At 42.7% G+C, this 26,124-nt stretch overlaps 5 protein-coding genes and 1 non-coding gene across 21 annotated transcripts in view; 3 read left to right on the top strand and 3 right to left on the bottom strand.

The window, feature by feature from the left end:
• Positions 1-2,178, bottom strand: part of rapgef2b (Rap guanine nucleotide exchange factor 2b) — a 66,744-nt gene extending 64,566 nt beyond the window's left edge. For 13 of the 16 annotated variants that reach the window (XM_028959879.1, XM_028959880.1, XM_028959881.1 and 10 more), the window contains exon 1: positions 1,448-2,178. In XM_028959879.1, coding sequence (XP_028815712.1) covers positions 1,448-1,516 — 69 coding nt within the window. In that variant the 5' untranslated portion in view covers positions 1,517-2,178. The remainder of the gene's footprint in view (positions 1-1,447) is intronic. The other 3 variants (XM_028959884.1, XM_028959891.1, XM_028959887.1) reach the window with 1 other exon arrangement.
• Positions 2,179-3,711: 1,533 nt separating this feature from the next.
• Positions 3,712-7,324, top strand: cenpu (centromere protein U). The gene is made up of 10 exons (XM_028960753.1): positions 3,712-3,936; positions 4,577-4,682; positions 4,786-4,942; positions 5,031-5,151; positions 5,781-5,868; positions 5,950-6,058; positions 6,272-6,350; positions 6,430-6,477; positions 6,544-6,605; positions 6,841-7,324. The coding sequence occupies exons 1-10, from the start codon at positions 3,898-3,900 to the stop codon at positions 6,971-6,973; spliced, it is 942 nt and encodes a 313-aa protein (XP_028816586.1). The 5' UTR covers positions 3,712-3,897; the 3' UTR covers positions 6,974-7,324.
• On the top strand, positions 5,266-5,429 carry LOC114768657 (U1 spliceosomal RNA). Its single transcript, XR_003743101.1, has one exon. It is a non-coding gene; the product is annotated as a U1 spliceosomal RNA (small nuclear RNA).
• Positions 7,325-11,075: 3,751 nt separating the features above from the next.
• On the top strand, positions 11,076-14,519 carry ppid (peptidylprolyl isomerase D). The gene is made up of 10 exons (XM_028960077.1): positions 11,076-11,255; positions 11,589-11,729; positions 12,247-12,353; positions 12,457-12,645; positions 12,721-12,843; positions 12,925-13,031; positions 13,147-13,291; positions 13,521-13,607; positions 13,698-13,740; positions 13,816-14,519. Exons 1-10 carry the CDS (start codon positions 11,171-11,173, stop codon positions 13,902-13,904), a joined length of 1,116 nt encoding a protein of 371 aa, XP_028815910.1. The 5' UTR covers positions 11,076-11,170; the 3' UTR covers positions 13,905-14,519.
• Positions 14,520-14,671: 152 nt separating this feature from the next.
• Positions 14,672-22,825, bottom strand: etfdh (electron transfer flavoprotein dehydrogenase). Its single transcript, XM_028960076.1, has 13 exons — positions 22,632-22,825; positions 21,031-21,186; positions 20,671-20,900; positions 19,473-19,554; positions 19,145-19,263; positions 18,962-19,039; positions 18,437-18,583; positions 18,154-18,294; positions 17,349-17,492; positions 17,079-17,247; positions 15,928-16,110; positions 15,623-15,844; positions 14,672-15,236 (listed from the first exon to the last, which is right to left on the bottom strand). Exons 1-13 carry the CDS (start codon positions 22,660-22,662, stop codon positions 15,073-15,075), a joined length of 1,866 nt encoding a protein of 621 aa, XP_028815909.1. The 5' UTR covers positions 22,663-22,825; the 3' UTR covers positions 14,672-15,072.
• A 1,329-nt stretch (positions 22,826-24,154) lies between these two features.
• Positions 24,155-26,124, bottom strand: part of rxfp1 (relaxin family peptide receptor 1) — a 31,731-nt gene continuing 29,761 nt past the window's right edge. Inside the window, exons 17-18 of the mRNA XM_028960582.1 lie at positions 25,872-26,090; positions 24,155-25,286 (exon numbers count right to left, since the gene is read on the bottom strand). Coding sequence (XP_028816415.1) covers positions 24,976-25,286; positions 25,872-26,090 — 530 coding nt within the window. The 3' untranslated portion in view covers positions 24,155-24,975. The remainder of the gene's footprint in view (positions 25,287-25,871; positions 26,091-26,124) is intronic.

Below are 26,124 nucleotides of genomic sequence, written 5' to 3'. Positions count from 1 at the left end.
CGACTGTTCCACGCGCAGTCCTTTTTAAAAAAAAAAAAAAAAAAAGACGCTTGCACGGCAATTTAAAGAAATGTAAATTATTCTTATCGCAGCAAGAGCAACGCCCACATCTACAGCAAAATACAACCCGAAATACACTCAAAGAAATACATTACTACTGAAAAGGATTCGGTTTATAGATCTGTGTGTGTGTAAATTACAGGGACACTGAGTCCTCATTTTTTGTTCGTCAAAGCCGTACAACTGGAGGGTGGCAGGACGGTGGATCGCGAGGATCAAACCACACGGATCAATACATGACCACAAGTCAAATCCACACCTCAAATAGAAAATGCTCTACGATCGGAAGCGGCCGGTTGGGGACGGAACCACCGGATAATCTGGCACGGAGCGCCACAGGCAGATGGGCTCTCGCCACGAGCCTGGTTCCCCTCAAGGTTTCCTTTGTCGCCTCAGGCTCATTTCTGCTGGTTCTTCGCAAATAAAGGCAGGGCTGGCAGGCCAAATGGCTCAAACGCAATCTATTTATCACGTAGATGCCGGCCAAGGTGGAACCCGCCCCCCGGTAGCATCAAAACTGCCATTCTTCCGAACCCACTGCTTCTCCCCACCCTCTCCTGTTACCATCATCAATTTTTTTTTTTTTTTTAATCCAACGACACCGGCCAACAAAGGTCAAGGCAGCGTTTTCACCGCGCCCAGGGTAATTGGTATTGACTCCGCTCCGCTACTGTGGTGCGGATCCCCCAATTAAGCTAAACCTGGGAAGGCAGAGGCTGGCGCGTAAACCCCCCCGGGTTCGAGATACCATCCGGCATACCACGTACATTAAAGTACGAAGAAACAAACTTAACTACAACAGGCGAAATAAAACGAAATAAAACTGCTGGAATATACGGGGCTCATATATGTGCCTAATAACAATTATTATACACATAAATAGATAGAAAGACAGGCAGATAGATAGATATGTAGATAGAAAAAAAAAACCAGACATACAGATAGATAGATAGATAGATAGATAGATAGATAGATAGATAGATAGATAGATAGATAGATAGATAAGAAAAACAGACAGACATATAGAAAGAAAGACAGACAGATAGATATATAGATAGAAAAAAAAACAGACATACAGAAAGATAGATAGATAGATTAGAAAAACAGACAGATATATAGAATAACAGAGATAGATAGGTTTAAGAAAAACAGACAGACATATAGAAAGAAAGACAGATATATTAGAAAGAAAGACAGATATATTAGAAAGAAGGACAAACAGACAGATATGCATCAAGTTACTTAGTTTTTGTTGGTTTGACAGGGACCGGGTATAAATAAGCCGATTGATAGATTATCTCGGCAGAGAGGACACGGAGTAACGGGGACGCGCACGACGTCGCGACAGGCGACAGGCCCGCGACAGAAAGAAGCGGCGGCCGCTGACCTGTTGCGTCCTCTCGGCCGGGTTCTTGATCACTGCCTGGCGAAAGCGGTTGTCCACGTAGGAGGCCATTGTGTTGTGTCGTTTTTTTGTTCTCCTCCTTCTTCTTCTTTTCTTTCTTTAGTTTCTTTTAGGGGGAAGACTCGCGGAACCGGCGGTCCGTCTGTCCGCAAAGTCCCCGAAATACGAATAAATTAGAAATGCGAGGGAGGCGGAGAGGAAAGCAGGCCGGAACTCTGCGGCTTCTGGGTCCACTTCTGGCCGCACGGGAAGGCAGGCTTAGTTCCAAGGCCACAGGCTTAAGCCCCGGGGTTTCTTCGCGTCCCCGATCCGATCCCACAAGACGTCCACGGCTCGCTCGATCTCGCCTCCTGTGTGTTCCGGGTGGAGACCAAAAACGCCCGATTCTCTTTGCGATCTTGTTGCGAATGATCTTCGTGTGTTTTATTTATGCGGAGTCAAGGGGAAAAAAACGGCATTCTTCAGCATTCTGCCGCTTCTCCGGCTATTCCCGATCCATGTTAAGGGGAAAACAGACGAATTCCAGCCCTCGGCGAGTGTCCGTCTGACCTGCGTGCGTCGCCCGTCCACTCGCGATCGGCCCGCCTGCCCTTACCGACCATTTGACGGCTTTTAAAAGTAGGAAAGGTCGCGCCGCCGCGGCTCTCTGTTGTGTGCCACCATGGTGACTACTGACACAGAGGAGAGGAGGCTCATGGGCGAGTCCATTCAGTTTTAATAATGGACCTCGGAACAATGAGCCGAGTGGACTGTCTCCGGCGCCACCTGGCGGCGGACGAGGGAACTGCGCGGGCGACTGGCAAACAGCGACACCGCGAGGACACGTGTGCGCGGTGCAGCTCCGAATCAGCTGCCCAAGAAGTTGGTGAAATTGCAGTAAAGCAAAGTTACAGCCTGAAATGTAGCTTTTATTCACATCACATAATATACTGCATGCAACAATAATATGTCAAAAATTCTGACCGGGGCTTACCGGACAGATTTCGAGAACCATGAGGTTCTCGAAATACTGATAAATAATAATTTCTTTAACCAGGTCATCAATAAAGCCTGTTTTGTCAAATTTCTCCCTGGCATGGATTTCATGATAACCCGCAGTGGCACCGTTGCATGCGTACCAGACACTTTGAATAGGTTGTAGCTATCAATGGTGGATATCAGCTAACTCAAATAAAGTGGTTTACACAATAAGCATCAATAAGATATTTACCACTGTGCATATGATCACAAGCATCACTATTCCAACGTCCGTGGTAATTTGCTAGAAGCATCACCAGGTGCAGAAGATGCTTTTGTCCAGCAGATGTCAGTGTTAATCCAGGTAAGTGATATAACAGCAGACAATAACATTGAAACACATTATACAAATGTGTGCTTTTTTTCTTTATTTTGTCATAAAAAAATCCACCTATGTTCATTGAATGTTTTGTTGCCTTTAGTGAAAATCTACCAATGTAAATGGTCCAAAAAATAAAGAAAACACATTGAATGAGAAAGTGTGTGTAAAGTTTTGGCCCGTACTGTGTGTATATGTACAGAGTTGATATATTTGTACGTATTGCACTTAAGAAATTGCCATTGAGCACAGGGTTCCTACGTTCATTAAAAACCTGAAAAGCCGTGGAATTTGAAAATGGAATTTTACGAAATAAAACATATAAAGTTCTGGTTTAAAAAAAAATCTGATTGACACATGAACGTGGAGTACGTGGAGTTCCCGGAATGCTGCGTAAGAAACGTTTATTCTATGTTTACAACTAGAAGGTTTAAAACTAGCGCGGCTCTGTAGTATCTTTGCTGGCTTTACGTGGTGAAGTCCTGTACGTCTTGGAGGGTTGTCATACGTTTAGTTTAACAACTTTTTCTTTTTTTGATTTGTTTTCCACATTTGCTCAGAAGTTTCTGAGAACTTCTGGTCGTGAAACCCATAAGGTCGAGTTCGGGCGCAGATTTGCAGCTCTAAATAACATTACTCCAAAACAGCCGATCCAAGACGATTAATATCTTAATTGCTTTAAAACGCCACGGGAATGTTCACCCCTGGTCTGTACGCGTTTTTTTTTCAGCATTACAATTACATAGGCTATCTAGGATCCCTGGATGTATAATAAATCCACTGCGAAGTGGCTTATGTCTTTTTACGTGTAGTTTTTTTGTCCACCTCGAACCGAAAAACGTGTAGAACCGACTGCAAGCTAAAGGTGGCGGTAGAGTGCAACGTAGAAAGACCGCGCTCGACCCTACCACCGAAGAAGAGCTCGCTTTGAATGATTTTGCGGGAAGAAATATAAATATATATATTTATTTTCGTTATAGTTTAAAACAACTGGTACATCGTGGTTATTGACCGTCTCTTTGGATGCCATTAATTCCCCCTGCCACGCTTGGAGGAGCGGAGCCGCTGAGCCGACGCCACCTCTTCTAGTCCTGAAATGAGTCGAATGACGAGACTTTTGATGAGCCTGAAACGGGTCGGTGCCATGGCGGCCGATTTCTTTTTCTCTAACGCGACTCACTGCCGTTCGCGGAGCGGCGTAGCGGGCGGACGCGTTGAGAAACGTGAACACGTCTGCCCGCAGCGTTTTACAGCTACAGGTACAAACCAGGGAACAGAGAAACGCCGTTCTTAAGATTATGTGAATCCAGCAGAGACCCCCGTGTCATTGACTATTGGTTTAGTGTATAAACCGTTTATTGCAGAATTGTTTCGTGCGTCTCTGAGCAGTAAAACAACATTGTTTTCCGTCACTGGGTTTTTACTTGTATCAAGATCGTGATCGTGTAGCACATCATCAAATGACTGCCACTTTTTTTAATCATTATTATTTGTGCTTTTGACACTTTTTTGACTGTCCCTTCCTGATCAGCTGTATATAGCATTTAAAGTGTGTGTCTTTAAATTACAGATATTTATTGCCCTTCAATTATGGACTTAATAGTACATATGTAGTCTGTGCTTGGGATTTGTCATCTGATACCATGAGCGGGGGAGGGTTTTTTTCTCTTCTCATCTTTTACAGAGTAATTAGGAAAGCCAAATTATCAATGGCAAATATCATACAAAACCATTTTCTTGGTGATTTTTCAAGTTTTGCCCATTTCTCACCTTAGGCTGGGAAACCAGGCTTGGCAAATCAGCACCATGCTGTACCATCTCCAGATATCTCTGCTATTGAGAAGGACGGCATTTTTCAGGGGGAGCAGGGTCCCTGTCATGGTACAAGTTCTGTGTTCTTGGAAAATGCCTGTTCCAATTTTCAGAATATTAGGGTAAGTCGCTTTACCCATATATATATATATATTTTTTTTTTTTGCTTCAGGCACACCGCTTCACAGTACAACCATCGAGGACAGCAGCATCAGTGTGCAACGGCCGAGTGAAAATACAGAAAGCAGTGGCGGAGATGGTGTGACGAACACCCCGAGAACCACTGATCCCAGACATGCAAAGTCATCGAAGAGCTCTTGCAATGCTGGGTATGGTGTGCTGGATGATGTTTCTTCTTTTTAGATGCCGGAGGAATGATTATAAATTCTTTACTTTCCATTTTGACTGTCCTGTCAGTGCTTTGCCACGAATCACTGAGAGCAGTGAGGTGAACGCTCTGGAAGAGGCTGAACCTGACACCTCGGTCTCCCAGTTCTCCTCACAACCAGCACCCGAGGAGAGGAATGCAGCACACAAGGTACACTGCTATCTTTTCATGTTTCACTAACACACTAATCTGCCGATTTTGTCAGTTGCATCATATTATTGAGGCATAGGTGGCCTAGCAGTTAAGGAAGCGGCACCGTAAGGATTTCTTACCTGGCAGGGGAGATACCGTGATCAAGAAGGCGGTTCACCCAGGGCAAGGCTCAGCCATTACACTTTGGCTGTGCTGACCCCGGCAAATTCCCCAAATGTGGGAATCTCGACCGCATAATTTCTGGTAGTGGGGGACTGCGTTCGCACTCTCCCCTGATATTTCCGGGTAGTGGTGGCCTAGCGGTTAAGGAAGTGGCCCCGTAATCAGAAGGTTGCCGGTTCGAATTCCGATCCGCCACTGAGCAAAGCACCGTCACACACTGCTCCCCAGGCGCCTGTCATGGCTGCTCACCAAGGGTGATGGGTTAAAATCAGAGGACACATTTCGTTGTGTTACCGTGTGCTCTTCTGTGTATCACAATGACAATCACTTCACTTTCACTTCACTTTCAAATATTTAGTCATGTATGCCATACATAATAAAAAAAATTAAAGAATACTTAACTGGATTCTAAGTATAATCCCTGTTTGCTGATCGTGGATATTTATAAAGGTATGTTCCTAAAGCCTACAGGTCAGAAAGCAAGGCAACCACGGAAGCCACGGGCATCTGCAGGTGGGAAACAGAAGAGGAAGTCGTCATCAAGCTCATCAGGTCACAATTATTACTTTTGATTTGCTTTACTTTCTCTGAACTGACACCCATAATCACATGTTATGATGTGTTCCCCCTTAGCCGAAAGCAGCGCTCCTCCCAAGAAGCGCAAAGCAACAGGCAGTGCGAAAAATCTGACTGACCTTGATGTGGTGTTAGAGCTATTTCAGGACGTTGTTTCAGAGTACAAGTGAGTATGAGAACTATGGAGAGCCGGGGGATATCAGTGTGCTGACCCACAAGTTTTCAGATCCAGTGTTTAAAGCGGACCAAACCTGTAGCAAGTGGAGCAAAGGAACAAACCAATGTTGTTAACTTGCCAAGCAATTATCATAGAATGTGAACAACATGCTTCATAATGATATCAGATTGTATGTGTAATGTTTAATTGTGTGTGTTTCAGAGAAACCGTGGATTCCCTGTCTATTAATCGAGATATAGATGCTGTTTTACAGTCTTTTACTGATCAAGTCACAGAGAGAGTAAGTTGTGTTTTATTATACTCTAGAGATTTTTATGTGATAGCGCTTTCCATCTCTTTCCATTTTTTTTCCATCTCAGATAACCGCGCAGAGGGATTGGAGCAACATTGAAAAGACTAAGAGAAAGGTAATACACAGATGGATTTTGTGTTGCATTACTCATTTACCCATGCTGATGTCTTGTTTTGCATAGCTGAACACTGACATTAAAAAGAAGACAGCCCGGCTGCATGAGGCCAACAACAAATTACGAGAGTAAGTAGCAGATCACATCAAGAACTGGAACGAATCAACTCACCTCTACTCATTTCTTGGCTCTGATGCTCCTGCAGCATTTAGAGTTTCCAGTAATGGCGAAAGCATCTACATTGCTTGACTCTAACTTTACATTTGTAGATGTGAAATCTGTGCCATTTTGGATGAATGCAAGGTATCTGTGAACATCTTTTCAATCGGGTAGAGTGCCAGCGAGTCTTTTGTGCTATTCCAGATGTGAGATGAGGATGAAAAGGCTGCAGAAGGAGCACAAAGAAATGAGCCAGAGATTGGATGACATGACAAAGGGCATGAGCTTTCTCCGAGACCTGGGTAATCTTCACAAGGAATCCCGCAAATGCCGCTAACCTCGTCACATGGAGCGGCAAGGATCAGGCTAGACGAAATAACTCCACTCTAAACTTGCTTAAACATTAGGTGTTTCATATTTCTTGTCACTTCTTGTCCTGTCAGAGCGTGCTCCATCCTTGGGGTTTTCTGTCTCGATGGAAGTACCCTGCTTGATGGACACAGTGAGAAGCTGTGCAATGCTTGTTCAAAATGTGTATGTTATTTTCTGCAACATAAGTGTACATAGTTTTCTTTGTGCTGAACCCCTTTTGTTTCTTTCCCCCTTGAAAATAACTAAGATAACAGTTCAACAGTCTGTCCAACAGGTGGCAGTATTCTTTTATTTTATGTTGTAACACATTAATAAACTGGTGGCTTGCCTTTGACTCAAGTCTTGTCCTGTGTTTTCATTTTATCCGCAGAGTAAATGCACTGCGAAAATGTTACTCTGCTCTGTTTTTAAGTATTTCTGTACTTCATCTTGCATACAAATTTCCTGCGTTGCTGCTGAAATTTTTTGTTTGAAATCTTTTCAACCCTCAAAACGAAAGACATATTTTTGAGTTTGTGCTAATCTCTGATGGCTTTTGCACATGCACCAAAGGAACAATGATTTTTTTTTCATAATATTTGTTGAGGACAGTTAACCTTTAGCAAAGTAGATGTCTTTTGAAAGGCTTTGCACTGTGCATCACAAACATGTAATTCATCTTATCTGAACGGGGGGCTGCTCCTTGTCCATTATGCATGACCCCACACCGTTGGCCACCGCTTGACAGGCACATGCGTGTGTGCTGGACCTAGTTAGAGGTTTCAAGTGTAGGCAATGGCCAGGGACCTTCAGAACAAATGTCCACATTCCACTAATGAAAAAGGACGTCCCGGGTGTGGACAAAGAATGCTTTTCACAGGTGAGGTTTTTCTGTGGCATCTGTATTTACCGTGTCGTCCTTTGCTGAAGATCAGCACGTCCTTCCTCAGGTCCGGATGCAGTTTGCGATTACAGGACGAAACGGAGCGATTTCCCTCCGTTTGTTGGACTCGGTTCCCTGTCTCCCGAGGCCACCGGTGATCTGAGTTACTTGTGGCGGCCTGCGCAGCACGCACCTCCACTAAAGCCGAAGGAGCAGAGTGTCGGAGGTGTGGGATGGGGTGTGGAGTACGGCAATTACCTCAACAGAGGAACTCTGCTGAGTGGGAAACAAATTAAGGTCATTTATACTACAGATGTGGAGATGTTATATGATTCTTAGATTAAATCTTAATTGTCAATTGCATTAACATAATTCTAGGTTTTTGAAGATAATTAAAAATACAAATTTTTGTCAAAGTACAGTCCAGTATAGATTAAAAAAAATCATAGCAACAGAAATAAAGTAGAATGCGTAAATGCAACTAACTAAATGCACGTGAATTTAATGGAACATGCACAGAATATACATTTATAGAGAATATTAATGGATGTCTTTTTATTACATAATTTGGAGGGTTGATCTTCAGTTCATATAAAGATTTATTTATTTTGTCTATGTCTTCTCTTTTACAACCTCAGTTTTTTTTTGCTCACAGATTACTTGAATTGAAACGCTCACAAAAAGAATAAAGTAGAATACAATTTGCTCTCTGCCTTTATTAGCTCGCTGGACATCACTGCGCCCAGGGCGACCAAACCATGCAGCGAAATCCAAGGTGGGTGACGTTGAAAGTCTTGCATTCCCCTCCTTGCTGCGGCTGCAGGTGACCTGCTTTCATTGGAGGTATCGATGGAGGTAGGTCTGAGCAGCCAGCATTTATAATTCATGGCCTCGGGTTACACAGGCACCTGCCGCCCCGGGACGTGGACAGGCAACCAATGAGAGCCCCAGGCAGGTTCTCCTGGACAAACTGCCTGTTTGATCGTTACACGCAGGGAAACGAGAACCCTCTTCTCGGCAGGGTGAGGTGTCAGTGCGCCGCCTTGTGAGCAATGTTATATTTATTTGAAAATTTTGGAGAGGCGGGGGTATCTGACTTTTTATTATTTCCCCCCTGTCTGTACTTCCAGAAACAAAATGTATATAGCACAGACGTGAGCGGCGAAGAAGGCTTCTCAGACATCACTGGAGGCAAACGATAGACGAGTACAAATCCAAGAAGAAATGTGTATGATTTGGAAGTGAATGTACGCAACGATGTGGCTACTCGTCTTCCCAACAGCAACTGTAAAATTCTTCTGGGAAGGACCATCCATCACGTTGGTGGGTTTGAATCCGGCCCGCTGAAGACTGGAATAGAATTGCGACTGCTCTCCTAATGCCAGGCGTTCCACGATGGATGATGGAGCTGAAGATCTTCGGCCGGACCTGATGGGTTTTTACGCCGAGCTGAGGTGATGCGACGGACTCTGTCCTCTAGCAGTAATGTTTCGGCTGACCCGGCCACGAAAGCAATGTCTGGGGTGTGGGAAAACTGTTCAAGTAATCTGAAAAAAAAGGAAATGAATAAGAGCTGGTAGCCGAAGTCAACATTACAACACGCCCATTTTTTAAATTATTTTTTTTTAATTTTTACTGACTAGTTTATAACGTGGATGCTCTTACTCTCTGGCACTACGCAATGGAGACGGTTCTTCACTAAACAGTGTTCAACCTCCATATAACACGCATCTGAACGCGCGACGTTCAACCCGCTCCTTTCCTTTTCTTTCTTAGAGTAGCAAGCCGTTCTCCTGCCTTTTTTATGTTGATATGTATTGGTGCCTGACACCTTTTCGTAATAAGAGCGGTACGTCACCAGATCCATTCACTCCCAAGGTGACTGACGGGAGTTAGGACTCTACCACCAGGGCAGTGTTACTTTTTTATCATTCAGACCTGGTGTTACAGTAATTCACTATCACAGCGGTTTTACAAGACAGGTCTTCTGCAAGCTGGCCTGAACACTGAAGATCATTAAAAAATGTTTTTGTCTTTCTTGTGTGTGTGTCCTTTCCACAGCATTTCTGCATGTAAGAGGCTTTTCTGACAAAGAGATCCCTTGCTGAAAACATGTTCGTTCATTAGGCTGAAACCTAATGGTTTTCATTGTAAGTTCTTCCCTTTCCAGCAGCTGAATATGAGGAAAAGAGAGAAAGGTTCAGAGGGGATGAGTCAAGCATGCACTAAAGTTAGCAAAAAGGGCACATAAACACACACAAAGCTAACAGGCTAACAACAAGGGTCTATCACACAAAGAACAAACACGCACGAATGAGATCCCCAACAGAGCTCCCGAGCACCAGCTGAAGTCTTTTTATATAGGTGGGCGTGGCCAAAAGGCAGATTGTAGGTGGAGCCGGCAGGACTCAACTCCTCCCACAAAGTCAACCTCAAAGAGAGGTTGTCAAATTTTTCAGAAGATGAAAAACCTTTAATAAAGATGCCTAAAAATCTTTTGCACACTGTTGTACTGTATATTAGAACCATTTCAGAAATCTGTGGAATGTGGGAGAAATCAGCAGGCACTGTAAGGAGCACTTGGTCAGTTTTTATAGCGCCGCGTTGCAGGAATAACACAGGATTGAAATGATGGGACTACTCGTCACTTTTGGTACATGAGCGGTCAAGGTCATGTACAGTTCACCACAAAGTGGTATCCTGTGGTGCAGCTTGGTTCTCCCTCTTCAAGTAAAGTGAAGTGAAAGTCACTTGTGATACACAGCAGCACAGCACACGGTGCACACAGTGAAATTTGTCCTCTGCATTTAACCCATCACCCTGAGTGAGCAGTGGGCAGCCATGACAGGCGCCCGGGGAGCAGTGTGTGGGGACGGTGCTTTGCTCAGTGGCACCTCAGTGGTACCTTGGTGGATCAAGATTAGAACCGGCAACTTTCTGATTACGGGGCCGCTTCCTTAACCGCTAGGCCACCACTGCACCGTGATATAAGATATAAATACGTCAGTGTTATGAATACAAGATGAACATGATGATAAAGTATCTATCCTGTCAGCCTCGGAAAACCCCAACCACTGTTATTGTTTTTATTACAATTATACTTCCAAGTTTGGGCAACGCTGAACAATGACACTGGGCGTATTTACTCCGGAACACCAGGGGCGCTGTTCTTTGCCGTTGCAGCCGAAGTTCTAGAAATTACCAAAGTAGCAGACCGTTGGAAGCGGTTCCCTTTCTCCTCGCCTTTTCGAGACCGCCTTCGCGAGGTGTTATTGTCATATTTGTGGTATTATTTTGATAATGTCCAACCCAACATCCGAGAACAAGCCCGGGAATCCCGACAACCCTCGGGTATTCTTTGATGTTGATATTGGTGGTGAAAGAGGTTAGGATTTTTTTCTCTCTTTCATAATGAAGGTCCTTATGAATCAACTGCTTACACACGGCCCAAAAGATGGCTAAATTATGCAATTTGACCGTGCAATAACCTTAAAAGGTGTCATTTTTCGCGAGGTTACACGCTGCTTTTTGGGAAATTGTGAATGTACAATTGTGCACGTTGTTGAACGGATCTATAAATGTTAGCGAACGGTTGAAGGCTATTTTATTTTTTTTATATATTTTTTTGCTTATGCTTTCTGGTTGCAGCGGGCATCCGAGACGTTTCCTTCGGTGAAAATGTGTCTTGTATCGTTTTGACGCCACGCTTTCTCCTCAGTTGGTCGCATAGTGTTCGAGGTCTTCGCCGATGTTGTTCCGAAGACGGCCGAAAATTTCCGAGCGCTGTGCACCGGCGAGCGGGGAGTCGGGAAGAGCACCGGCAAGCCGCTTCATTTCAAAGGATGCCCTTTTCACAGAAGTAAGTTCAGTTTTTTAATGCATTAATCATAATCAAAATCTGGCTGAGAAGTGCCTGGCTTAAATCAGGACCTTTTTTTTCTGGAACTACTCTCATTTTAAGATAAGATTATCTTTTGTTAGTTTGATGAATGGGAAATTTGCATTTCAGCACCTAAAATGGACATTTTGTTCAGGAAGGAAGTATTTAAATAAAAAAAGCAGAAATCATTAAAAAGTGAAGAGGTTGAGGTCTCTCCCAACTCTCTAAAGTAATAAATAATAGAAAATGGAATTTCCATGCATCGCTACTCAAAGAACAATAGGATATGTTTCTTTCTGCACATAAAGTCATTGCTTGATAGAAATAAGGAAATTCACGGTTTAGGTCAATTTATATCCGCTCAGCATTTTAATGTTTTATGTTAAAAGAATTCCTTGCAGAATTTGGACAGTACTGTATATTATGTGTATAGATTTATATATATTTTTGCTAGCCTGGGTAATTTTTAGACAGCAATTTTTGTGCATTTCCCTAGTCATAAAGAAGTTCATGATCCAGGGAGGAGATTTCTCCAATCAAAATGGCACAGGGGGCGAGAGCATTTACGGAGACAAGTTTGAAGACGAAAATTTCCATTACAAGGTGAGAAGTTTTGGATATTCTTGCCACCGGTTTTAGTATTTAGTCTACAGTTAGCAAAAATATATCGAGTGAAATGGTGGCCTTTGTCCGATTCCTGCTCCAGCATGACCGAGAGGGACTGCTCAGCATGGCCAACGCTGGACCCAACACCAACGGCTCCCAGTTCTTCATCACCACTGTCCCTACACCTCATCTGGACGGGAAGCATGTTGTTTTTGGGCAGGTGATAAAGGGACTTGGCGTGGTCAAAATCCTGGAAGGTGTGGACACAAATGAGGACACCCCTGTGAAGGTATCATAAGTGATTCATTTGTTTGTAGAGGTCTTGATTACATTCTTTGACTTTCTATCCTGATCTCTCTTGAAGCCTTGTGTTATTGCTGACTGTGGCGAGCACAAGGCAGGGGACGATTGGGGAGTTGCACCCAGTGACGGTTCTGGGGACGCCCATCCAGACTTTCCAGAGGACTCTGACATGGACTTTAAAGATGTATGATTCTTCATCTTTGTATCAATGTCTAGCTTTTACACATTGGATACATTTACATTGATATTTTTTTCCCCCACTTAGGTCAACAAAGTCTTGTCAGCTGCTGAAGATGTTAAAAATATTGGGAACGACTTCTTTAAAAACCAGAACTGGCAGATGGCCGTGAAGAAGTACTCTAAAGCTCTGAGGTAGCTTTATGATACTGTGTTTGCTTCATTGTATGGCCCAAATTAAATCCTGTATAAATACTGAGATGGTGCTTCATGAATCAGTCTAAATGTCTCTCTACAAATCTCTCTTAAGGTACCTGGAGGTGTGTGGTGACACCCTGGATGATGAAGAGGGCCAGAAGAAGCTGGAGCCCACCGCCCTGAGCTGCATTCTCAATACGGCTGCCTGCAAGCTCAAATTGCAACTGTGGCAGGAGGCCATTGACAGCTGTGATGAGGTGAAGGAGCCAAGATGGAACCTTAGAACACCCTGGTGTCCTCTCTTAGGCCATGTAGGCCAGCAGATAAAATAAGTATCTGACTGTCAAGAACTGAAATGTCAGCTGGGTGCACTATTATGCAAACTCTTACATGTGGTAGGGCGAGGACATTTTTATAAATCTTAGTCACAATGTCAAATGTTTTCTGCGATAATCGTTTAGTATGATTTTTGTATGTCCCACGTAGGCTCTGGAACTGAACCAGTCCAACACTAAAGCTCTTTTCAGGAGGGCACAGGCCTGGCAAGGGCTTAAAGAGTTCAACAAGGCCATGGTAAAGAAAAGCCCAGAATGTATTGTCTACCAATTTTCTCACATTTAAAATAAAGAGATTCAAACAGTCAATGCTTTTTTTTCTTTTTAGGATGATCTGAAAAAAGCTCAAGAAATTGCGCCTAATGACAAGGGTAAGTATGTTTTTAGTGTCATTACAAATGTCCCGTTGTGATCTACCTCATTTTTTTTGCCCTTTTTTCATATAGCTGTTGCGAACGAGATGGTACGAGTTAAGCAGAAAGTGAAGGAGGAGAAAGAGAAGGAGAAGAAGATCTACTCTAAAATGTTTGCTTGAGCTGCAGGAGGTCGAAATGCACTTATCTACCTGTCTTGTGTTTGAACATGATGTCCGAAACTTTTAGAGTGTCACATTGCACAGACATGAGTCTGTTAGTCTGAGATCGTATGATATATAAGCAAACATGAGTTCCATGCCAGAAGTCACCTTTAATTGAGTTACGGTGTAAAGCATGTAGAGCATCTCTTTTCAGGGCTTTAGCGATGATTTTTCTGCTTATAATAGGTTTAGGTTTATTCAAATTAAAACATGCGTTGTTGTTTGCATTGCAAACAGTCATATTTGCATTTCACAGTGCTTTTTCTGTGTAATACTTTACTACTTAAAACTACTTTTCTTTCTTTCTGAAACTACAGCAAGCTGATGATTGCAAATCCTAATGTACGAACAGAGCAGTTGATATCTGAACGGGCTCAAAAAGGGAACCGTACTATGGGATGAAGTAGAAAATGTTTTAAACGGTTCTGGAAATGGGAGCTGCTGTAAGAGTGAGCCCGCTGTACTGTGTGTCTGTTTTGTGTTTAATTTGTTTGGACATCTTTCTTTACTTGAAAATGTGTTTGCTATATAGAGACGGTCCGCATTTGTAAAATACACATTTTCACACTGAAATCTCATGTGTACAACCTCTGTATAAAAACACCTTAGGTATATATATATATATTGGACTCACATATTTAAATTATTATAATTTTAATGCATATATCATAAAAAAGGTTTTAAGACCAAATGTGTGGATTTGTCCATCTGATAAAACAGCATAATTTTGTTGTTTAAAAATAACTTTATTCACCACATTTCTGCTCACTTGCTATATACAGCAACAGCTCCTTCAGACACACAGACAACTATTATTACAGGATGGTAATACTGTACACCAAACCCCTCAGATAAGGAAGGGTTCAACCGTGCCATTTCCATAGTATTTCGCTTGGTTTAACATTTAGAAACCTGCTCTCAGTTTCCCCCCTCCTCCTCCCCAAGCCTCAGGTTCACAGAAATAAAATCCCCTTAATGCTCAAACATTCAGTATCATTTTGAGGCACAGAGAAATCAAATCAAACGTGGACCAATAAAAAAAAAATAGAAAAAGGTCCTAACCCTGAAAATCTGTTCACGTTTACTTTTTCCAAGGCCCCCGATGCCAGGACCTAAAAATGGCAAATCACATCCCATTGTATGCAGGGCCACCACTGCCCTCTGGCACGACCCAGTTGATATTCTGGCTCGGGTCCTTGATGTCGCAGGTCTTGCAGTGCACACAGTTTTGTGCATTGATCTGCAGCCTCATGCCCTCGCCGGTCTCCAAGGGAACATACTCATACACACCTGCCCAGGAGAAGAAGCATAAATATGCAGCAGAGAGATAACTTTCTCATGAATATGCAGTAGAAGAGATGACTTTCTGAAAAGTTATTTCTGCACTTTATCCAATGTGACCTAATAACCTATTGTGTGCAGTTGCCAGATGGGGTGGTTTTGAAATTTGGTGTTTCATGAAAAACTGAAACGCAGTTCAAACTGAAGTACGTTTCAGTAACAAGTCATGGCAACTGAATATTCATCAGAGGGTGCTTTGGCATATTTCAAGGCAAATTTGGGCTGAAATAATCATTTCTGGCAACACTTTACGATATATGCAAAGCTACAGTGTCTGTTCTGTGAAATGCGAGCTGGGTAATGAATTCCATACTTCCATTCCATAATTTAACTACCTGCAGGACAGAACCGTTGCTCTGGTCCATCGTAAATAGCAAGGTTTTTGGCTACAGGAATGCTGTCATCCATCAGGGTGAGGTGGGGTGGCTGGTCACCCTCATGATTGGTCCCACTCAGAGCTACAGAAGAGAGCAGGTCGAAGCTGATCTTGCCGTCGGGCTTTGGGTACTCAATCGGGGTGCAGTCCTTTGCTGGCTTTAGCTGGTCGGCATCTTTACCTACACGCATGGGTTTGAGTACAGACTAAGATTTTTCAAAATAAGAGAATTCAGGACAAACATCATGTTTTTTTATGTTATACCTGAATGCTTCAAAGTCCAGGGCTCCTTTCCTCTGAATATCCAGTAGAATACCCCAGTGTAAAACATTCCTCCATACAGTCCGAAGTAATTGTGAAAAGACGGTCTGATGTTCCTCACGGCATACAGCTCTTTCCAGATCCATGATTTCTTCAGGCTCTGCTCATATTCAGGGACATGTACTCCTGAACAGATAAATAGCCAACTATTGTCATCATGAGTTGGGTGTTAGCTGGTCAAACTTTCCTATTTTAGTCTAAATTTATAACAATTCCAGCCATGTGCAATTCTTGGTTCTGGTCCCAAGCCTGGGTAAATGAGGAGGGTTGTGTCAGGAATGGCATGCATTGTAAAAGAGATAGTATGTGTGAAGTGATTGTCACTTGTGATAGCAGCACAGCACACGGTGCACACAGTGAAATTTGTCCTCTGTATTTAACCCATCACCCTTGGTGAGCAGTGGGCAGGCATGACAGACGCCCGGGGAGCAGTGTGTGGGGACGGTGCTTTACTCAGTGGCACCTCAGTGGCACCTTGGCAGATTGGGATTCGAACAGTCAACCTTCTGATTACGGGGCCGCTTCCTTAACCGCTAGGCCACCACTGCCCGTCTAATTGAGTGAAAGTCGTTGTTTTTGTCATTGGGACACTCAGAAAGAACAGCACAGGGTGCACACAATGAAACGCATCCCATTTATCCAATCACCTTAGTGAGCAGTGGGCAGCCTGGGAGCATGAAAGGCGCAGTGTGTGGGGACAGTCCCCCTGGAGACACTCAAGGTTAAGTGTCTTGCTCAGGGTCACAATGGTAATAGGTGGCGTTTGAACCTGGGTCTTCTGGTTCATAGGCAAGTGTGTTACCCACTAGGATACTACCACCCGATACCTTGGACAATACCTTGCTCAAGGGGACCTCAGTGGCACCTTGGCGGTTTGAGATTTGAACCTGCAACCTTTCAGCTACGAGTCCGCTTCTTTACCTGCTAGGCCACCACTGCCTGTTATTTTTTAACGTATCCTTTTATAAAACATTATTATGCCTGGCACTCGTGGCTCAATGCTTTAAACGCGACTGGTAGACACAGATTAAAAACTGTATTGTGTGACTCGAGCACAGCGGTAGGAAGTGGTGGGTGGGCCGGTCTGCCCATACCCGCTGTCTCTGACTGCAGGCTCTCATCAGTGACTTTGGCAAAGATGGCCTCGGCTGCCAGCATGCCGCTCTTCATGGCTGTGTGGGTTCCTTTGATCTTTGGGACGTTCATGAAGCCAGGGCTGCAGCCAATCAACAAGCCTCCTGGAAAGGTCAGTTTTGGTAGGGACTGGTTAGGGAGAGAGGGGACGGCATCAGGTTATGGACAGAAAATGGAGCATCATGGGGTTACTTCACAGATTTACATAAAAAAAAAAAACCTCTTCATACCTGGAAGCCTCCCTCATTGAGTGCTCTGGCTCCATAGGCTATTCGGCTACCTCCCTCTAACGTGGGGGCAACAGATGGGTGGTGCTTCCAGCGCTGGAACTCCCTGAATGGACTCAGGTATGGGTTTGAGTAGTCTAATCCAACCTAAGACAAAGTGATCAAGATAAGTATATATCTAACAATAATTATTCAATAAATAATCTGTAAAAGAAGAGATGCAATGAGAAAACTTTAAGCACTTACATACGCAAGTTGTTTGGCATCTAATTTCAAATGGAAATGCCATTCCATATACAAAATGACAATGCAATCCTCAAGTCAGGTTTAATTGGCTTGGAGGATTAAAAAGTGGGTCGAATACTGAATTGCATTTTATTTCATTATTTTGGATTGGCTCACTCACCCACTCACTATTCATAATCCCAATCAGGGCGGAGTGCCAACACACTGCAGGATGCAGGAATCGGTGCCTTTTGAACATGACTAGGCGCCATAGCTGTGATGTGTGTAATGCTGTTTCTGTAGTTCTGAGTTACGCTGGTCCAGTAATTGTGCACTGGATTTCAATTTAATCATTGTGTAACCATTCACATAAAAAAGGACAAAGAAACTACAGAAATGGAACAGATTAAATTTAGAATTGAAGATCAATCAAAGTAATTCAAAATGAAATGCAAACTGGATTGTCATTTTGAACAGGTTAACTGAACTGCAAAATGGATTTTCAAAGAACATGGACAAATAACATTTCCATTTGAATACAGAGGCCAGAAAACTGAATGAGATAAATAACCAAGCCACCCACCACAAGGCCTAGGGCGACCATAGGCTCGCCCTCATTGAGGTGATAAAGGAAGGAACCCCCATACGTGTTCCTGTTCAGAGGCCATCCCACTGAGTGGTCCACTCGTCCAGGCTTCCACTTCTTCTCATCGATCACCCACAGCTACAAAAAGAGCATTTCAGCAACACTCAGCCAAAAAAACACTCAAATAAATATATGAAGCAATACTAATGAATGCATTAAGATGGATTTTGATCCAATAAGACAGCTAGATAGAGATAAAAAAATTGAGAAAATACAGCACCTCTTTAAGCCCGATGGCATAAGTCTGCGGCTGACAGTTTTCTCTCAGGTTGAAGTGTTTGTACAACTGCTTTGCTAAATGCCCGTGACAGCCCTCTCCAAAGATAGTGACCTTGGCATGAAGTTCCATCCCACGTTCAAATACATCCTTCAAGTAAGAAAAAAATCCTTATCATTTTAAAAGGAAGGGCCAGGAAATCAGCCAGTGGGTGGGTATACAATTTTTTTTTTTTTTAAATGACTGCCCCATAGACAGCAAATTTTTGTATGGCTAAATGTTTTAAAAAAGATTTGTGTTTTTTTTTCATTTTATATTAGTTTTGAGAAACAGGAAATAGGATGACTGACTGAACCTTATATTGCCTTTGATTGGCTTCAGTTACATGAAAAAAAAAAAAAAAAAAAAAACTCAGTTGCATATTTATAGCCAATGACTGAAAATTAAGCAAGAAATTATATTTCTTACAGGTGTGACACTGGCGTGTGAAACCAATCCTACATTTTCCAAAAACTAATTTTTTTGTACCTTTGGTGAGCCGTCTTTTGCAATGCCAACATCATTTGTTGCTATCCCTTTAACGCTTCCGTCCTCATGAAACAAAACCTAAGGTATAAAACAAACAAAACAACTAAATATTGAAATATAAAATATTGAAATATAAATATACATAGGTACCCCAAAGCAAAGACGTTTATTTCAATGAAACACCTCTGAGGCAGCATAGCCTGGGTACATTTCCACCCCCAGTTCCTCGGCCTGCTCCCCCAGCCATCGCACAAAGTGGCCCAGGCGCACTATGTAGTTGCCATGGTTGTTCATCGGTAGACCTTTGGACAGAACAGGAAAAAAATTGACATCAAAGAGAGCATGTTGAGAGCAAATAAACGTAGAATAAAAGTGTCTGTCTGGGGGTCTCTGTTGGAGCTTTTATCGCAGAAATTGACCACGACCAGACTAATGGTGCTCATGCACAGCCCATTCATGTTGTGTAATAGCGGCATAGTTCACGTGTTATGTAACGGTCACACAACTGCACCTGGAAGTATAGGTACAGGGATTCTGTACTTCTCAGTCAAAATTGCAAACCTGTCCTCTGTCACAGGAGTGTTGAGGGGGGCCTGAAAGAGACAAGCAGATATTCATATTTACCTTCTGTGCAAGCGCTGAGCACACAGAACGAATAGCATAAGTTCATAATAACATCAAATGCTGAGAGTAAACATGCTGTGGATTGAAGGCTTGGCTAAAATTGCATGTGCTGTGTGTAAAAGTAAAAGCCTTAGACATCTACTATCTCTATCATTGTGTCCCTGAGCAAGACACCTAAAGGTCCCCTTTTATGAAAATTTCACTATTAAATTAACAGTGGGTTCATTCCCCTAGCCTGTCTATGGTCTTGCAGTGGCTATAAATGGCGATAGGGGTAATGAATGCTTTGGCCATTCTGCTTCGCCGTTCAGAGAGTGGCAGCTCAGACGGTCGGATCTAGAATTTGTCCCCTTATGTCGTCATAAGGGGAAAGGTTACCTCCATTTTCTCATGCTTTGTCCTCCCAGATAATTTTTGATAAATTAAATGCATATGCAATGATATAAAAAATGACAGATGATTTGATCAAGTAAATGGAATTAAAATGTTTGTTTTTCTTTAGTAAATGAGGACAAACATCGAACAAAAAAATCTATATATACAAGCACCTTGAAAAAAAATTACATTTACAGCATTTATCAGACGCCATTATCCAGAGTGATCAGTAGTTACAGGGACAGTCCCCCCCTGGAGCAACTTAGGGTTAAAGTTTAAAGTGAAGTGATTGTCACATGTGATACACAGCAGCACAGCACACGATGCACACAGTGAAATTTGTCTTCTGCATTTAACCCATAACCCTGAGTGAGCAGAGGGCAGCCATGACAGGCGCCCGGGTTGCTTTGCTCAGTGGCACCTCAGTGGCACCTTGGCGGATCGGGATTCGAACCGGAAACCTTTTGATTACGGGGCCGCTTCCTTAACCGCTAGGCCACCACTGCCCCTGTCTTGCTCAGGGACACAATGGTACCTGGGTCTTCTGTTTCATAGGTGAGTGTGTTACCCACTAGGCTACCCCCACCCTATCCTAGTAAAAATGCCACCAATGCTCATCCCTGTTGTCTACAGCATTATGTGCTACTTGGTTTGAGTTCTCAATGTGAAGTGAAACATGACATAAGACAACTGACTGTAATTGAACTTACCCCCTTCTCCTTCCAGTCAGGAATCAGTTCATTGAGGGCACTGGGCTCCAAACAGGCCCCTGAAAGTGTGTGGGCTCCGATCTGAGATGCCTTCTCCACCAGACACACACGCAGCTCCTTCTCCTGTGCATTGGCTAGCTGCTTCAACCGGATGGCTGCCGACAATCCGGCAGGACCTCCACCCACGATTACCACGTCTGCCTCATCGGCAAAGCGTTCCATTTCAACTCCTAAAAGAAATAAGAAACCAGGCAAATGCATTACGATGTTCTAATTTGCTTCCTATTTGTACCATTGTAACTGTTTAATGATGTTATAAGGTTTATGGTAATGTTACACACAAAGGGATAAGACACATACCCTCCCATCGCAGGTCTTTGTCCCTTGGGTGTACTGTGTAGTGTGTCGTAATTCGAGGTACAGGGGCATCAGAGGAGCTCCATCTTACTGCATTTACTTGCGGTGGCAGATGGGATCGATTCTGAAGCGTTTTCAGTGCTTGCACGCACCACCGTGCTGCAAGTTACAAACCAGTTCAAGTATTTCAAAAACATCCAATCACATGTTAATACACCCTACGTGTCCAGGTCAAAATCAAGAAACTGAAAAAGAAACTGAAGCCATCTCTCTGTCATTATTGGGTATCCCACAAAAACAATTTCTTCTCAATTTGCCAGAAGACTAAAACCATAAGTACCTTGTCTAAAGACTTCATGCATCGGACACCCAAACCATCTGAGTAATCCGGTTTAACCGAGGACATAAAAAGAGAACAAACTAATGGAGAAACACCCTTCCCAACATAAATCATGATCTTGTGACGGATGTGCTCAATACAAAAATGACATGCAGGTTTGAAATTATCCTTTGAATGATTTCCAGATTACTATTGACATAAAGTGCATTGGCAATATAGACATGATTAATCTTTACTGGTGACCAGTGTAATAAAAGCAGGTACAGCAGGAATTTGGATTCAAATTATTATTTTAACTACTGGTGCCTCAGTGTGTGTGTGTGTGTGTGTGTGTGTGATATATATATATATACACACACACACACACACACACACAGAGAAAGAGAGAGAGAGAGCACTATGGGGGGGTCTGTGTGAAACAATATTTCATTACACTGTATAGTGTGTATACTGTTGTACTGACAAATCTTGAATCACTGATAAAACTAATTAGCACTAAGAATGCCAAGGGGCTGTAAAGGCTGCTCGTAGACCATTTATAGCCCACAGACAAACACAACCACACACTCTAGCCTGATTAACGGTGCCAAATCGTTTAAGTAACCTTTCAGAGCCAGGGTCATAGAAGGACAGACACAGACACACACATGGAGAAGAGGAGCAACCACGTGGTAAACATCACGACATAACATTGACAATAGAGTAGATGTATTAACTATTTATTTAATTACATTTTCTTTCTTTGGCATTAAGAATATGCAGCCTTTTTTGACAAAAATGCAAAGCTTTTCTCTCCCTCGGTGATTCCAAGGCTGTTTAAAAAGGATATGGGATGAACGGAGACATCCTCCCATTTCCACCAGCCCGCCAGATGGAAAGACGGAAGGACGGATGCTGCAGGCATCGTCCAGTCTGCGCAACGGGCCAAATCTTTTACCTTCAATTCTACACTTTCCGCGGATCGTGCTTTTGGAATTCCTCCTCCCCCCCCCCCCCCCCCCCCCCCCCCCCCCAAGTTTCTCCCACAACAAGGACATGGATGTGACCCATATCTGGCGTGACCTTTACCCTACTTCCGCTACAGTCCAGGAGCCCTGCTTTCTAAGGACGTTATTGCACAGTTTCTGTTCAATGGAGGAACAGCGTGACGTGACAGGTCAATATTAACATTAATAAACACTTTAAACCAGGCGGACACTGTCAGACAAGCGTGTGTGTGGAATTCCGCTCCCAATTGTCATCATACGTATGCAGCCACGGTTACCTTGCAATGACCCTCTACCGGCCGGAAACATCCTCGGTCGGTTTCACTCTACTCTTTATTCCAAAATCAAAACAGTGCGGATTAGGCAAGTTGGTAGCGACCCTCGGAAAGGTTGACAGATTTCGCACCGTGGATCCCGAGTGTTGAACACGTATCCTCGTTACGCCATCTACGCAGGAACGAAAATCTCGCGAGAGGAGTCTGTGGTGTTGCCAGATCCGCGGCTCACTCGCGGATTTTGTCAGAGGCTCGAGTTGAGTTACCAGTTTCGCGTATAAAATACGGACTTGGCAACGTCAGTGATGACTTGTGACGCAATGCGCAATGGATTTAACCAGCATACAAGTAGATGGGCTTTACGTTTAACATAAATGCGCAGACACTGACTGATAAACATGATGGTCCGTGAAATGACGTAAAATACTGAGTATAAAACATTAAAACATTTTAAAATAACGGCTTTTTGTTACATTTCCCTTATCTTTTTGTCTTAATTATTCTCATGAGAATTATTACTTAAAGACATAGTGCACACGCATAAGTGCATGTGTATATTTTTAACAGCATGACAGCATATGGCTACCCTGTTAATTTTTTTTTTAATTTAAAAAATAAATGTCAATTTATCCAAGGCTAACGCTGACGTAACATGGACTATTTATTACATTTTGACATTGTGATAATTATAATTATATTGCCTTCCACCTCTTCACTGTAAGTGCATCGTGACACTGAAGTGGATATGTGGAAATAGAGGGCAAGAAGCACTTTTATTTTTGTAAATCGGACCCCACAGGGGCAACAGTTTTCGATGTGAAGCCTGAGGGTACCTGCACAAGTAACAATTTTACAGCATTGCAGTATCTTGTGGATGGATAGGCCCACTCACTTTCCATATACAGAACAAACAGAGCGTTTATAAGCTCATTTCACAGTAATTAAAATGCAATGATCTAAGAAATCTTCCATCACCGCAGTTGGCCTGCTAATGCCTTGAAGCAATGGTGAGAATGATGAGCCGCATTAATGTGATGCTTCCTGTGTGCATGATTATTGGTATACAAATTGAATGCTGTCAGGCAAACCAGATGTAACTAGGTTGCAAAATGCAAACGTTTTTTTTTTTTATGCAAAGAACAACCTATTTTCACACCCTCTCATTCACACCCTGACAAGATTAAAATATCTTTTTTTTTTGCCGTGAATGCGCACACACTTTACTCAGTGTAGAGTACATCTCCACATTTATCTGTCTCTAACAGCATATCCATGGCATTTAACCTCCTCATGTGTGCAAAAAAAGAACATGATAATTCAACAAAACTTTATTCAAAGGTTGATGTCTGTGAATCATAGAAAACATATTGTAGCATATCAAGAGTGGTTGTACATTGAACGCTGACATATCACAGCAATTTACTGACAATGTTATTAATAATATTAATTCACATATAAAACTATGTGTTTGTCTGTATGAACAAAATTGATCTAAATTCTGACAAAAATTACCCATTGATATTGGATATGACAAAACAGATTACAACAATTACATCAGAAATGATCACATAAAATTGGCAGGTTTACACTGAAGATGGATATCCTTCTATGCACGTCTGCAAATTTACATGCAATTACCTGACTTCTACCTTGCATCTGATTGGAGAAATTAAGTCTCATTTTAACTGGGTTATAGAAAGAGGGTGATGAATTTATACAAGTGATGCTCTACAGAAACCTATGGGAATCACATATCTATTATTTTGTCCAAACTCTCCTTCATTAATTACTCAAAAGCATGCAATGCTCAGTTTTGATATCAGTAAATTTCACTGTCTGTAGGATCAAAAAGCAGACCAAGCAAACGCCATGGTGTTTTGCACCACATATGCACAAAAGAAAGTGTTCAAAATGAAGACACTTGAGGCTTTTGCAGAGCTAAACGCCTCCATCATTCGTCTGCCATAATCAAGATCCTTGAAATAAATGATCAAATGTAAAACACTCTTGGACAAAGCAATTTTCCTTCTATTTTAATATGCACTCAATACCAGATGAAATATCACTTGTCCATGTCATATGCTAATGATTTGACAGAGAATAATGAAGGAAAATTGCATGCATGTGAGGATGATGTCCAAAAAGTAAAAAAGTAATTGCAGACAGAAAAAAAATCAGATGGTTAATAAAACTGGTCCGCAATCTGGAAACGGAACTAATGGCTTTACCAGTAACTCACACACTGCACATTGTGTAACACATTTGTCAAAAAAAATACAAACACTGGAAATCTATGGGAAATCCACAGTCTGTGGACTAATGACTGATGGCAGTTGAAGCGTGAGGCTCACAAGCCATTGGTGGGTTCTGTAGGCAGGAGCTGAGACATGCCCGACAGGCAGGACATTTCCAACGGATGGGCCAGGTACTGCGGCGGAGTGAGAGTCTGGCCGTTGTCCTGAGCGGGCCACATCTCCCGCCATGTGAAAGGTGGCAGGTGAGCAGGGTGGCTGCCCAGCAGAGGCTTTCGCTGTCTGTAGTTGGCCCACAACTGCAGGAGGGTTTCTTTAAAGGGCCGTGTTGTCAGTGTGTACAGAATGGGGTTCAGCGCGCTGTTAATGGGCAGGATGAAGATGACCACCCAGGAACTGATTGATCCTGTTCGGAGAAAAAAAAATCTGATATAACCATTGGTTATGTAGCCCCCCCAACCTCCACAAGGGGATTTGTTGAGCAAGGCAGAGCACAAAAAAGAGAAGAACCATTTTGTGCAACTTTCTCAATGGAGCTGTGCTACTGAAAAAAGCATAAAACGTGTTTAATCATTGTAAACAAAGCAGTCACCTTAAGTTTCATGTTGAAAGGGCCATATTGAACCTTTAGTGTGTGTTCAGATACCACTCCACACTGTAGACAACCTAGACCTTTGCCCATCAAAAATTAAATTAAATGTGCTTCTGATGAGGTCCAGAAAGATTTGAGGTCACAATGTCCATGAACTTTCATCAGCAAATTCATCTTTGAGTAAATGTTAATTTAGTATAAATAATCCCTCAAACACATTACGTTTTTTTTTTTTTACTGTTGCTCACACTGATTTTTAAATGCATGTAAAAATCAATTAGTGTTAGTTTTGAGTCTAATGTGTTGATATGCTATATTGAGGTAAGAGCAAAATAAAATGCATTCAGTAAAGCAATTTTCCGTGACAAAAAGTCAAGGTTCTCTCTCAGGAACATTCACCTGGAATTTCCACCTTCATGAGAGATAAAATCTTGAGGATAAAAATGGGTATCCAGCACAGTGAATCGGTGATGACGATGGAGAAGAAGCGCTTGGCAATGGTCACCTCCTTCTTGATGTGTTTGCTGTACTTTGTGGTCTGGGTGCCTGTCCTTTGAATGTTGTAGAACATGCTTCCATAAGACAGCACAATTATGAGAAAAGCCACAAGGTTCAATCCTGTAAAAAATTAATAAGGCTACTATTATCTCTA

The sequence above is a fragment of the Denticeps clupeoides genome, chromosome 18, assembly GCF_900700375.1.
Source record: "Denticeps clupeoides chromosome 18, fDenClu1.1, whole genome shotgun sequence".
NCBI classification, from domain to species: Eukaryota; Metazoa; Chordata; class Actinopteri; order Clupeiformes; family Denticipitidae; genus Denticeps; species Denticeps clupeoides.
This window is presented reverse-complemented; position numbering and strand designations above follow the sequence as displayed.